Below are 13,123 nucleotides of genomic sequence, written 5' to 3' on the forward strand. Positions count from 1 at the left end.
TCCCCTGAGCATTTTTATGGCTGTTAGCTTGGTTTTGTTTTGTTTTGTTTGTTTTTGTGAGGGACTTCTACAGTAGGAGCAGGTCCATGTCTCACTCTCTTGCCTGCTCTTGGGGCTCCTCCTCCTACCGGGTTCCCTTACTTGCCTTGTCTTACTATACCTTGTTTTGTTCTATTTTGCTATCATCTCTTGGAGGTCTGCTCTTGTTTGAAGAGGAAATGGAAGAGGGATTGGAACTGGAAGAGAGGGGAGGTGAGGGAGAGTTGGGAGGAGTAGAGGTAGGGAAACTGTGGTCAATATATGTATTATATAAGAGAAGAATCTACTTTCAATTAAAATAAAAAAAAAGAAAACCAAAGCTTTTATAAACTTTGTGTTTTTACATCAATTAGTGAATTCACTTTTCTAGATCAAATATAAAATTTCTCTTGGCAATCAACTCTATAATGCTCTAATTCCACAAATTGTGGAATTCTCTCAATACGAAAAAAAATCTGAGGAGAATGGGAATGCTACATAGTCTGCCCCCTTTACCATGGGGTGTTTAATGAGCAAACTGACACAAACTGCATTAGTGCATCAGATTAAACAATGAAGAACAGAGGCAGTACTGAAGCAGTCTGGCCGTTAGTCCAGGAAGAGGAAGGTCAGTTCACCAGAATCTCTTCCAAGCCTAAACCACTATGAGTGTCTCATATTGTCTGTATTGTTATTTAGATAATTTTAAGTATGTTATAATCACTGTAACAGAATAACAAGGCAAATTACAAAAAAACAAAAAAACAACAAAGCTGGGCGGTGGTGGCACACGCCTGTAATCCCAGCACTTGGAAGGCAGAGGCAGGAGGATTTCTGAGTTCGAGGCCAGTCTGGTCTACAGAGTGAGTTCCAGGACAGCCAGGGCTACACAGAGAAACCCCGTCTGGGGGTGGGGTGGGGGGAAAACTAGGCAAATTAACATGACAAAGTGCAGAAATGTCAAAGTGAGCCCTGTTAGTATAATGGTAGCAACTTTTTCTAAGACTCAAAAATTAACATACTGTTGAGGCTCTAAGAATTCACACTTGGGAATGAACACCTAAGTCATCCTGTTTGTTTCCTAGGGAACCAAGATCACCCTGCTGGCACAGCACAAGTTTGGGGCTGTTTTGTTTTTCAAACTTCCCAGGGTTTCTAGTACACTGAAGCTCCTCTCAAGCATTCACAGTAGCAGATCCTGAACAGACCGCCCGAGGAAGAAGAGTGGCACCTGCCTCACACCTGCATCATGGGGTCAGTTAAAGACACAGGCACTCAGAGCCTCACAGCTCTCCTCCCACTATCCCCAAAAAGAAAACTCAAGTTGTCCCCACTCCTCCTAGGTTAACACTCTCACTGTTGTTCACAGCACATGTTTGCAAACTGTGCTGCAACCAAAGAGAAGCCTTTTCCTTGTATTTTCATGAGATTAGGAATCAGGGGTTGCTTGCAGTATAAGACCCTCGGGTCACCCACTCATAAAGAATAGCCCAGACTTTAGTATTATTGATATCTGAAAGTAAATAACATACATAAGCACCTTACTGAATAAACAATGTTTAATCAAATTTTAATTACAACAAAAAAAATCATACTATAAGCTAAATAATCTAATAAATAGATCAGTATGTATATTTTATTCTAGTCCCATAGAAAACAGGATTATACAATTATTCAGTTTTATGTTATCACACTAGAAATCAATTTTATTTAGAACATTTTCACATAAAACCATTTTTAATAACCAGTTTTTACCATTTTTATGACTGTATTTCCTATACTTAAGACTTTATATTTGGTAGCCTTAAGAACATGTAATAACAAGAATAGTGAAAACACTACAGATTTATTTGAAAGCTACTTCTTCCTATATCAATGGTGGTAAAACTATGGGGCAACAAACCATTGTTTTGGGGAGTTCATAAATGCTCTAAGAAAAATCTGACAAAAATATGTTTGCAAAATAAAATTCTCATTTAATACAAATGTTTCTATTGAAACATTCTCATATGTGTACATACTTAATATAAACAATGGATACTTGATATTTTATCATATACTAGTGGCATGAACCGTGCCAAATACTTCATTTATTTTATTTTTCAGAACAATTGTGACCTTACTGGGGCTATACTTTTACTGAACTATAGGGGGCCAAGGCACAAGATACAATGGATTCCACAGAGTTGGTCAATGGCATGATTCCTGACCTGCTATTCCACCTGACATATCAAGCACATACAGTGCCTGGAAAGTGAACAGTAGGTACTCTTCATCTCTTCTGTACTTACTTGGTGATAATTCTGGATTTCCTCTCAGGTTCATCATCTTTGGAATGGAAGGACCATACACATCCACATCTAACAAGCCAACCGCCTTGGACTGCAAGAAAACCAAATTCATCAGAAGATTATTCATCAGGTTCTACAGACAAAAAGGACTACACAGTAATAAGCCTATTAAAAAGAAAATGTAAAATATCCCAAAATCATAACCTAAGCAACAGGAAGTATAAATTGCCTAGATAGTTTTAAAATTAGATTTAGGTAATGATCTCATTCAGGCCTCCTGTATAGTCTCAAGAAAAACAAAACCTTTTTGATCTAAGTATAATTTCTGAGAACTAAAAAATTTGATGCAAACAAGATTGGAAAGATTAATGATTAATTTTTGTGATTATAAAAAGATAAAGAGGTATAGGAAGCCTAGGGTGCTTCTCTCCTCATATCAATAATAGGAACCTTTCACGTATCCATACCTGTACAGTGGCCATGTCCTCACTTTATACAGTTATGTTTCATTTTACTAGAACATTAATTTTAAAAGGCAGAGTTATTTTACTTTAGAACATTTTGATTGAAACTTAGCACCTCACTCAAGTTATGTAAAATTACTGTGGGGGTGTGGTAAGATGTGGGGGAAGGGGGTGTCTCAGAGGGCCCATGCCGAGACATACCTTCCCCCTGAGGGACCAGCCACAAGACAGTATAGTATAGAAAAGAGTTTATTCAGGGCATGGGGAGGGAGTTAAGAGGGTAGTAGAGGCAGAGAAAGGCAGAGAGAAGGAGAGAGAAGTAGAGGCCGGCCATGACCACGTGGAGGGGGATGGGAGTGAAGGGGAAGAGAGAGGAGCCCAAGAGGGCAAGAGAGAAGCAAACAGGAAACAAGAGTAAGAGAGGCAAGGGTAAGAGCGAAGAGAGGGGCCAAGCATCCCCTTTTATAGTGGGCCAGGCCTACCTGGCTGTTGCCAGACTGTGGGGGTAGAGTCCAGACAGAATACCAACATTAATAAACGCCCAACAAATCCCAAGATGATGGAACACTAACTTCTGGAAGACCCTAAATTATAAAATGAAAAACAAATAGAGACAAGACTCTTCTATAGAAAGTAAGGAATTCTGTTGTATGTCTGGCAAGAGGGAGAAGGGAGGGGAAGCCACAAGGCTACCGGCACATATAATAGAAGCCACCCTTGCACAAACACATGTAAGTACACAGGAAGAATCAGAAGCAGTTAACTACAGTGTTCTTTGATGGCTGCCCAGCTAGGAAGGGCAGAACACCCTATGGGTCTCTGCCAGGTACTCATTAATTAGCAACTTAATCGAGGAACAAAAAACAAAATGTGCCGCTCATAAATAAACTTTCCCTCTACCTCCAAATCTACCTCTGTTGGTTTTTCTCGTCTATGAGCAGGCAATACTGCCTGTACCTCACTATGCCTCACAGCTCTCTTCCCACTATCCCCAAATCCTAGCAAGATAACACTCATAATCTCTCAATAACCAGAAATTCAAGAAACTGAAACAACCCTAAATCTTCCATGATACCTGTTTCCAGACACATAATTACTTTTCAACCCTTCTCATCTGGTTCTGTGAATATGCATAACAAGGTAAATTTAACATTTAAGTTCCTAATCTTATACTGACTCAATTTGCAATTCTAAGAAAAGTACTTATTATCCCTACGTGATTTGGTCTTGTGGTGTGAGGAGAGGAGACCGATATCTGTCTGAAATCCCAGACTAATTTAAAATAAATAAGAAAGCAAAAAAAGGATATTTTGTTTTAATAGGATGATTACATATAAAAATTAGTTTAATGAATTGAGGTAGCAGCTATAAAAGGGGAATATTCCTGAGGAAATCTGTACATTTAACAAACAGGGAAACTTAGACTTTCACTTACTATGAATAAAAACATTCCAAGCAGGACTGTTGACACAAATAGCTAAGCTTCCTATGAGACTATCTCATTGTAGGATAGTTTCTGTGACAACTTCAAGAGCTTAAAAAACTAGTATAAAATAATAAACCTCAATTTTAAAATTTAAAGTTATTTTTCCTTTTCTTATCTATATTAACAGTAATTTTACATAACTTGAGTGAGGTGCTAAGTTTCAATCAAAATGTTCTAAAGTAAAATAACTCTGCCTTTTAAAATTAATGTTCTAGTAAAATGAAACATAACTGTATAAAGTGAGGACATGGCCACTGTACAGGTATGGATACGTGAAAGGTTCCTATTATTGATATGAGGAGAGAAGCACCCTAGGCTTCTGGAAGAGTCCAGAGCAGATGGAGAAGGGAGTCGACTGAACATGGCCAGCAGATGGGACCTGCCCATGAAAGAAAATGACAGGGGTTAGGCAGAGCAAGAGAGGAAGAGAAAGAGATGACTGAGAAAGGGACAAGAGCACATAGCCAAAGTAACAGGCTTGTAAGGACAATGGAGTGGGAGGGGGGATGAGATGGAGACGTCTAGGGTGAGAAACTGTATGAAAAGAACCGGAGCACCAGCAAGGTCTGAGGCATGTGCAACAGATCCTTGTGACACTGAGGGAGCTTAGCTATGTTACTAGGTACCACAGAGAGCCATTTATCCCTGCCAGTGATAAGAGAAACAGCTCCCTTGGGGGACAGGGAAAGGGGATGCTGGCTTTGTCTAACTGCCAGAATCTGGATTTGATAATAACCAAATGTCATGTCCCAACTGCACACCAACTTCTTCATCAATAGATATTCAAGTTTTCTTCAAAATGTGGGAATGCAGCTGGGCGGTGGTGGCACACGCCTGTAATCCCAGCACTCTGGGAGGCAGAGGCAGGCAGATTTCTGAGTTCGAGGCCAGCCTGGTCTACAGAATGAGTTCCAGGACTGCCAGGGCTACACAGAGAAACCCTGTCTCAAAAAAACCAAAATGTAGGAATGCTCCTTCAACTCAATCTTCTAGAAGAAAACTAAAACTTCCTTACAAACCACAGTCCGATAAACAAATGGAGACTTGCCTTCACATTTGCTGTGATAAGAATAGACTTTACATACATGACTATAATGGCTATGATTCCAAGGTTTAGAATTTACATCCTCACTTACTACTTGCCATACCAGTGTTCTGGCACTGTCCCTAATATGGGAAGAGAGAAGAGAGGCCAACACTTGCAGTGACCCTGTTCAGTCTTCAGTGGTTTTATGTTTTCTTCCTTATGACAAAGCAGAATTAAAGACAAGCCCAACCACATCAGTTCCCACCAGAATTTCAACATAATCAGATTACAAAAAATTTAAACACTGACCACGTTTTTCAGCAAGTTGCATTTATGCATATTTGTACATATACATACACACACATAAGTGTGTGTATATCAATAATAATCACAGAACAATATTACCCATCTGGGAAAGGAGACACGGAGGTTTTGGGGGGCAGAGGCTGAGAAGGGCTAGAGGGAAAAAAAGAGGACAGAAAGTAATGCAATTCCATTTCAATTCAAAATAGATCTTTAAAATGTTTTTTAAAAATGATATTAACTAATTTTTATTTGTTTTATTTTCTGAGATTGTAATGCCTTTTCTCAAAAAGTTACTTCATAAATATTTTAATCTTCATGGATCATATAATCTCTACAGCAGCTACTCAATATTACTACTGGAACACCAACAGCTGCCTAAACAACATGGAAGTGACTCAGCATAGCTGTGTTCCAATAAAACTTTACATACACTCACACAAATGCATTCACACACATGCATAAACACATGTGGGCATGTATGTACATGTCAAAGATTTGACTCACAGATTATAAGTTTCCAACATCCAACCTAGAGAATAAAGTTTTCATGACCAAGTTAATCAACCAAGTACCAACTTATTTTTATAGAGTCAAAAGTAAGCAGCTCTTTTCTTTTTTTTTCTTTCTTTTTTTTGAGATTTTAATATAATTACATAATTTCTCTCTTCCTTTTTCTCCCTACAAATGCTCGCACACAGCCCTCCTTTCTGTGATGTGTGTTTTCAGGGCTAACCACATGGCACTGGACAACCAACTGCTGTGTTCTTCTCTGAGAAGTGCACCTCTCCTGTTCCCAGCTTTCCTTAGTTGCCTGATTCTCCATATAGAGCTTTTCTTTATGGCTTCTCCTGTCCAGTTTGACAAGTTTATGGGTGCTGCCTGTGTCCAGCTCACAGTTGGGCAGTCATGTTGGTGAGAGTTAATGAGTACAGCTTCTGATGTTACTAGGAGACACAATCTCACATTAAACTCACTGATCCTCTGGCTCTTACAATTTTGTACTCCTTCTTTCACAGTGTTCCTTGGGCCTAAGCTATGGGACTTTGTGTAGATATAAGCATTGAGACCGGGATTCACAAGTCTGTATTTTCATTAGTTGTGGTTTTATGCACTGGTCTCCATCTTTTGAAAAGAGATGTTTTCTTGATAATGGGTAAAGACTTGAAGACCCACAGTTCATCACTGAAAGAAGTCATGGCAGGAACTCATGGAAGAACCAGGAGCAGAAACTACAGCAGGGACCACGATGGCGCACTGGCGGCTAGCTTACTTCCATAGTTTGCTCAGCCCACCCAGGCCCACCTACCCAAGGCTGGCACACCCACAGGCTGAGCAGTAGAGGGAGCTACTCAACTCAAGGTCACTGTTTCCCAGGTATGTCAAGCTGACAACTGAACAATTGTTAGGTAGGCTTCTATTTTAAATATTTTAAATATCTAGACTTTAGTTTAAATTTAAATTTTAATTTTAAATTCCAAGATGATTCTATACTATAGAAAAATAGATGAACAAGGTAGGTTACAAATAAATTGTATGCAGCAGTGTTCAGCTAAATCTCAAATATTTTTCCACGGCTTTCTTACCAAAAATAACTATACTTAGTCAAGAAAACTTCAATTAGGATTTTCCTTAATTTTAATTTTAGCAAGACTTGAAAGAATCACAACAGGTACCTTATAAATGCACAGCAAATTAAATCACTATTATCAAAAACAATTGCAAGATTACTACTGAAAAGTGTAATTGTCATCTTCATCATCATAAACTCAGCTACCTATACTGTCATCTAACAATGTATTCTTTTTCTGACTCGCCTGCAGGTCTCAATACGTAGCAGGTAACACAAGATAGACCAAACCTCATGGTACCATTTAGATTTTTGGATTGTTCCTTTATAATATATACCAACCTGTGAAAGCTGTAAATGGTAGCAAAATTATTCAGAGTGATTATACTGTTTCATTACTACTGCATGAAAGCTACAATTTGAGCGCTTACGCATCCTTTTTTTGTGTGTCGAATTTCAAAGGCAGCAACAACAGCCCTGATATTGCTTTGTTCTTGCAGCAGAATTTATCCTGAAGACTGTAAAGGTTCTGACACGTTCCTTTCATCCTTCTTGTCTACTAATGTAACCCATCAAAACAACATCCTAGAGCACACCCACCCAATTATTCCTAAATAAATACTCCTTTCAGACTTCCCTTACATTTGTCCTTTCCACAGACATACCCAGCTAAGATTCCCATGATTCCATGCATATTATAATCAAAGTAATATTAGACTGGTAATTGGTATTATTCAATTTGGAATTGATCCAAGCCTCTTCTTTCTTGTCTTTCTGCCTATCTTTGAATCAAGCTGTCATTCAAAAGAATTTCAGTCTCTCACTAGAAAAAAAGAATGTTTTCTGATTCTGTTAGCTGAGATTAAGTAAGAATCTGACAGAAGAACTAATGGTAGAACAAAGTACAGAGAAGAATTTCCTATTTCTTATCAAAGGGATATCTAAATCTCCAAGTTCAATCAAGAAAGAAGCGAGGGCATTATGAAGGACAAGGCTTGCCCGACAGGGCAAAGCACAACCAAAGATCCAGTCATTGCTTGTAAGAAAGCTGAAAAAGCAAAAACAAAAAAGGATCATTTTTAACTTGAAACTTCCTTTTTAGAGCAGAAACAAAGCTAAGAGGTTACCTTTATCTTCTGATGGGCTGGCAAGATGGCTCAGTGGGGAAAGACATATAGATACATACATATATATACATACAGATATATAGATATAGATGCCATTATCTTTTATGACTGACTACTCTCAGACTCCCTCTCTACAGTTTCTTAAACACTTACAGCACACTTCAGCCTAAGGATTTTCACAGCTGCTACTCCTCTGGCCTGAAATTCTGCACCTCATTCCTCTACCATCCAGCCCTCAACCTCATCTCCGCTAATTTACTTCATGCATTAAACATGACTTTCACTGACCACCCTGAAATCATAATACCCATAATAAACTTGGCTTTCCCTATTCTCTTTCACAGTTTTTCTTTGTTCTTAGTAAATGTATGAATAGTCAACACTACACTTTTTTGTTTGTTTTGTTTTGTTTTTTGGGTTTTGGGGTTTTTTTTGTTTTGTCAAGACAGGGTTTCTCTGTGTAGCCCTGGCTGTCGTGGAACTCACTCTGTAGACCAGGCTGGCCTCGAACTCAGAAATCCGCCTGCCTCTGCCTCCCAAGTGCTGGGATTACAGGCGTGCGCCACCACGCCTGGCATAACACTACACTTTTACTGGGTTATTGCATTTCTCCCAAGAGAATGTAAAATACAATAAAGTGGGTGATTTTGTATGTTTCCTTTGCTTCACACAGGATATAAAACAAAATGGAGATTCCCCTCTTCAATCCCATAAATCTTGATATACTAGTAATTAGTTGAGGATACCCAAAGTACTTACATAACACTCTAGCCTAGAGTGTAGGATGAACAGAGTGTGAAAGGCAGAAATGCACATAGTACAGGAAAAGAGAGAAAGATCTGCTGTAACATCTAAGTCATGGAGTCAACAGGATCACAGTAATACTAACTCAAGGAGATCAAAAGACTCTTTGTAGAGGTTCTCTTTAAACATATGTATACTTGGTTTTCTGTTTGTGACAGGATCTTAATATGTAGTCCAAGCTGGTCTAGAATTCACTATGTATAACCATGTGGCCTAGAGCTCTTAGTTCTCTTGTCCTGTCCTTGGTATGTGCCAACATGCCAAGCTTTAAATAAGTTGTAAGGTAATGAACATTCCATCACATGTGTAGTCAATAAACACTGTATAAAACACATGCATACAAATTTATTTACCGCTTATCTAAAATTCAAACTTAAAATGTGTCTATGTAGTGCTAAACTAGAAAGTTGGTAGAGACTATGTTAACCATGAAGACAGGCTTCTGAGCACGCCTGTTGAGGGAGTGTCTTGACTGTATTAGCTGAGGTGAGGAGTCTCGCCTAATGTGGATGGCATCAATCCCTGGCTGGGATCCTGGACCATGCAAGTAGAGAAAGGGTGATGGGCAACAATGCGCATTCCTCATTCTCTGCTGTTCCCTACTTCTCTTACCTTGCTTGCCTTCCATGATGGACTGTACCTTGAACTGTAAGCCATAATAAACACCTGTTGTCCTGAATTGCTTTGTCCAGGGTATTTATCACAGCAATCAGAACAAGTTGAGAAGGTGTCACATCTAGGAGTACTATACAGTGCCTCTCAACAGAGAAGCCAGAATGACTGCATTAAAGCGGAGTCAGAACCTGCTGACGCCCTTCACTGTGCCACTCTCCTCATGACCTTCTTGTAAGAGTGAGTGCCTTGTAAGTCACTGCCTTGCACATGGCCTCCTCACGTGATCTAGCCTAACCTCAGCCCACTGCCTGCTCTTAACTCTGTGGATTTTCACCACCCACTTTATCTAGAGGCCACAGAAGCCTTCCTTCGCACTGCTTCTTGCAGAGCACACCCTGGCCTGGGCGCTAGCTGGCTAGTCCTTCTCGTGCGCTGTCTCGAACACGGCACACTCATTCACTTCCTTCACATCTCTGCTGCTGCTGAAAATGTGATTTCCTACGAAGTTCTAAAGAATTTAATCTGTTCATTAAAAACCCACACTGTCTCATGGATTTATCTCTCCCTTATCCCAAGCTACCATTTTGCCTTCTGACATACTACTAATCACGAACTGTGAGGGCAGAGCTATCCTCCAATACTGACTGAGTGAGTGAATGAGCCAATGAATGAATAAACTTCCATTTGTTCCTCATTAGAAACCCTAAGAGAGAATTGCTATATAATTCCTAAGGCCACCACTTAGGATTGGAGAGTTAATGATTTCATGTAATTCTCCCTCCTTATAACTCTATGATAATGTGTTAATATGGAGGACTCAAAAATCAGGCAATACATGCAAACTTTAGCCTGCTATTAGCCAGGCATGGTGGCATATGCCTGTAGTCCCAGCAGTCAGAAGGCTGAGGCAAGAGACTCAAGTTCAAGGCCAGCCATAGCTACGAAGAAATCAGTTTCTAGGTCATTTTTTGCCGGGAGCCTACCTGGCCTGGAATGAACTTGAAGTGGGGCAAGGCATCAGATATTGCTTTAAAGATTGATGGTCTCTGGCCTTCTAGCTCTCTAACTATGCTTTTGCTGATAAAGGTTCTAAAAACTTCCTTGCTCATTCTATAGCTAAAAACGCTGGCTTTTTTCTTTTCTCTTTTTCTTTCTGTGCTTTATTATGTGTTATAACTCTGTGTTTTATTTAACTCTTTATGCTTAAATTAGCACTAGGAAAACTTAACTCTTTCTGTTCTGTGCTAAGAACTTAACTCTTCTTACTGTTCTGTGCTTCATTAAGCACTAATATCTCCAATTTACACATACTGTTTAGCAGCAGGGAATGAAGTGAAAGGATTTACTGCTAGTGCTCCTATCTTTAGTGAATCAGCCCAACGCCTCTCTAGCTAAGCTGTTCAGCTCTTTGTGAACCAGGGAGGAAGAAAAGGAAAAGAATTAATATGCTTTATACAAGCAAATAAGCACAAACACATATACATTCAAACATCCATATACCCACACTCCAGCCAGGCCCCAAATCTGCCACAATCAACTCCACAAGTATTCATGCATGCCTACAGAGACATAGACACAGACAGAGACAGAGACACAGACAGAGACACAGACACAGAGACATACACATATTACACACAAACATATAGACAAACAGACATATACACTTGGATGGAAGGAAGGAAGGAAGGAAGGAAGGAGGGAGGGAGGGAGGAAGGAAGGAGGAAGGAGGGAAGGAAGGAGGAAAATAAGGAAGGAAGGAAGGAAGGAAGCAAACAAGGAAGGAAGGAAGGAAGGAAGGAGGGAGGGAGGGAGGAAGGAAGGAAGGAAGGAAGGAAGGAAGGAAGGAAGGAAGGAAGGAAGGAAGGAGGGAAGGAAGGAAGGAGGGAAGGAAGGAAGGAGGAAGGAAGGAGGGAAGGAAGGAAGGAAGGAAGGAAGGAAGGAAGGAAGGAAGGAAGGAGGGAAGGAAGGAGGAAGGAAGGAAGGAAGGAAGGAAGGAGGGAAGGAAGGAAGGAGGAAGGAGGGAAGGAAGGAGGAAGGAAGGAGGAAGGAAGGAAGGAGGAAGGAGGGAAGGAAGGAGGGAGGGAGGAAGGAAGGAAGGAGGGAAGGAAGGAAGGAGGGAAGGAAGGAAGGAAGGAGGGAAGGAAGGAGGAAGGGAGGAAGGAAGGAAGGAGGGAAGGAAGGAAGGAAGGAGGGAAGGAAGGAAGGAGGAAGGAAGGAAGGAAGGAGGGAAGGAGGGAAGGAAGGAAGGAAGGAAGGAGGGAAGGAAGGAGGAAGGAAGGAAAGAAGGAGGGAAGGAGGGAAGGAAGGAGGGAAGGAAGGAAGGAGGAAGGAGGGAAGGAAGGAGGAAGGAAGGAACAAAGAAAGGAAGGAAGGAAGGAAGGAAGGAAGGAAGGAAGGAAGGAAGGAAGGAGGGAAGGAAGAAAGGAGGGAAGGAAGGAAGGAGGGAAGGAAGGAGGGAAGGAAGGAGGGAAGGAAGGAAAGAGGGAGGGAAGGAAGGAAGGAGGGAAGGAAGGAAGGAGGGAAGGAAGGAAGGAGGGAAGGAAGGAAGGAGGGAAGGAAGGAAGGAAGGAGGGAAGGAAGGAAGGAGGGAAGGAAGGAAGGAGGGAAGGAAGGAAGGAAGGAGGGAAGGAAGGAAGGAGGGAAGGAAGGAAGGAGGAAGGAAGGAAGGAAGGAAGGAAGAAAGGAGGGAAGGAGGGAAGGAAGGAGGGAAGGAAGGAAGGAGGGAAGGAAGGAAGGAGGGAAGGAAGGAAGGAAGGAAGGAAGGAAGGAAGGAAGGAGGGAAGAAAGGAGGGAAGGAGGGAAGGAAGGAGGGAAGGAAGGAAGGAGGGAAGGAAGGAAGGAGGGAAGGAAGGAAGGAAGGAAGGAAGGAAGGAAGGAGGGAAGGAAGGAAGGAAGGAAGGAGGGAGGGAAGGAAAGAAGGAAGGAGGGAAGGAAGGAAGGAAGGAAGGAGGGAGGAAGGAAAGAAGGAAGGAAGGAGGGAGGGAGGAAGGAAGGAAGGAGGAAGGAAGGAGGGAAGGAAGGAGGAAGGAGGGAAAGAAGAAAGGGGGAAGGAAGAAGGAGGGAAGGAAGGAGGAAGTAAGCAAGGAAGGAAGGAAGGAGGGAGGGAAGGAAGGAAGGAGGAAGGAAGGAGGGAAGGAAGAAGGAAGGAAGGAAGGAAGGAAGGAAGGAAGGAAGGAAGGAGGGAGGGAGGGAGGGAGGGAAGGAAGGAAGGAAGGAGGGAAGGAGGGAAGGAAGGAGGGAAGGAAGGAAGGAAGGAGGAAGGAAGGAAGGAAGGAAGGAAGGAAGGAAGGAGAAAGGAAGGAAGGATGGAAGATAGGGCAAAGCTCCCAAAGCCAAACCATTCAACCAACAACTTTATTTCTTTTCTCTGTTCTTTTTATACCTTCTTAAACAAAAAATATTTTATAAAATTACCTCA

At 41.2% G+C, this 13,123-nt stretch overlaps 1 protein-coding gene across 1 annotated transcript in view; it reads right to left on the reverse strand.

Annotated features, from left to right (window-relative positions):
* Window positions 1–13,123, reverse strand: part of Nubpl (NUBP iron-sulfur cluster assembly factor, mitochondrial) — a 221,917-nt gene that overhangs the window by 177,810 nt on the left and 30,984 nt on the right. The window contains exon 4 of the mRNA XM_052185869.1: window positions 2,310–2,400. Within this exon, the coding sequence (XP_052041829.1) occupies window positions 2,310–2,400 (91 nt within the window). The remainder of the gene's footprint in view (window positions 1–2,309; window positions 2,401–13,123) is intronic.

Source organism: Apodemus sylvaticus, chromosome 6 (assembly GCF_947179515.1).
Source record: "Apodemus sylvaticus chromosome 6, mApoSyl1.1, whole genome shotgun sequence".
In the NCBI taxonomy this organism is placed as follows: Eukaryota; Metazoa; Chordata; class Mammalia; order Rodentia; family Muridae; genus Apodemus; species Apodemus sylvaticus.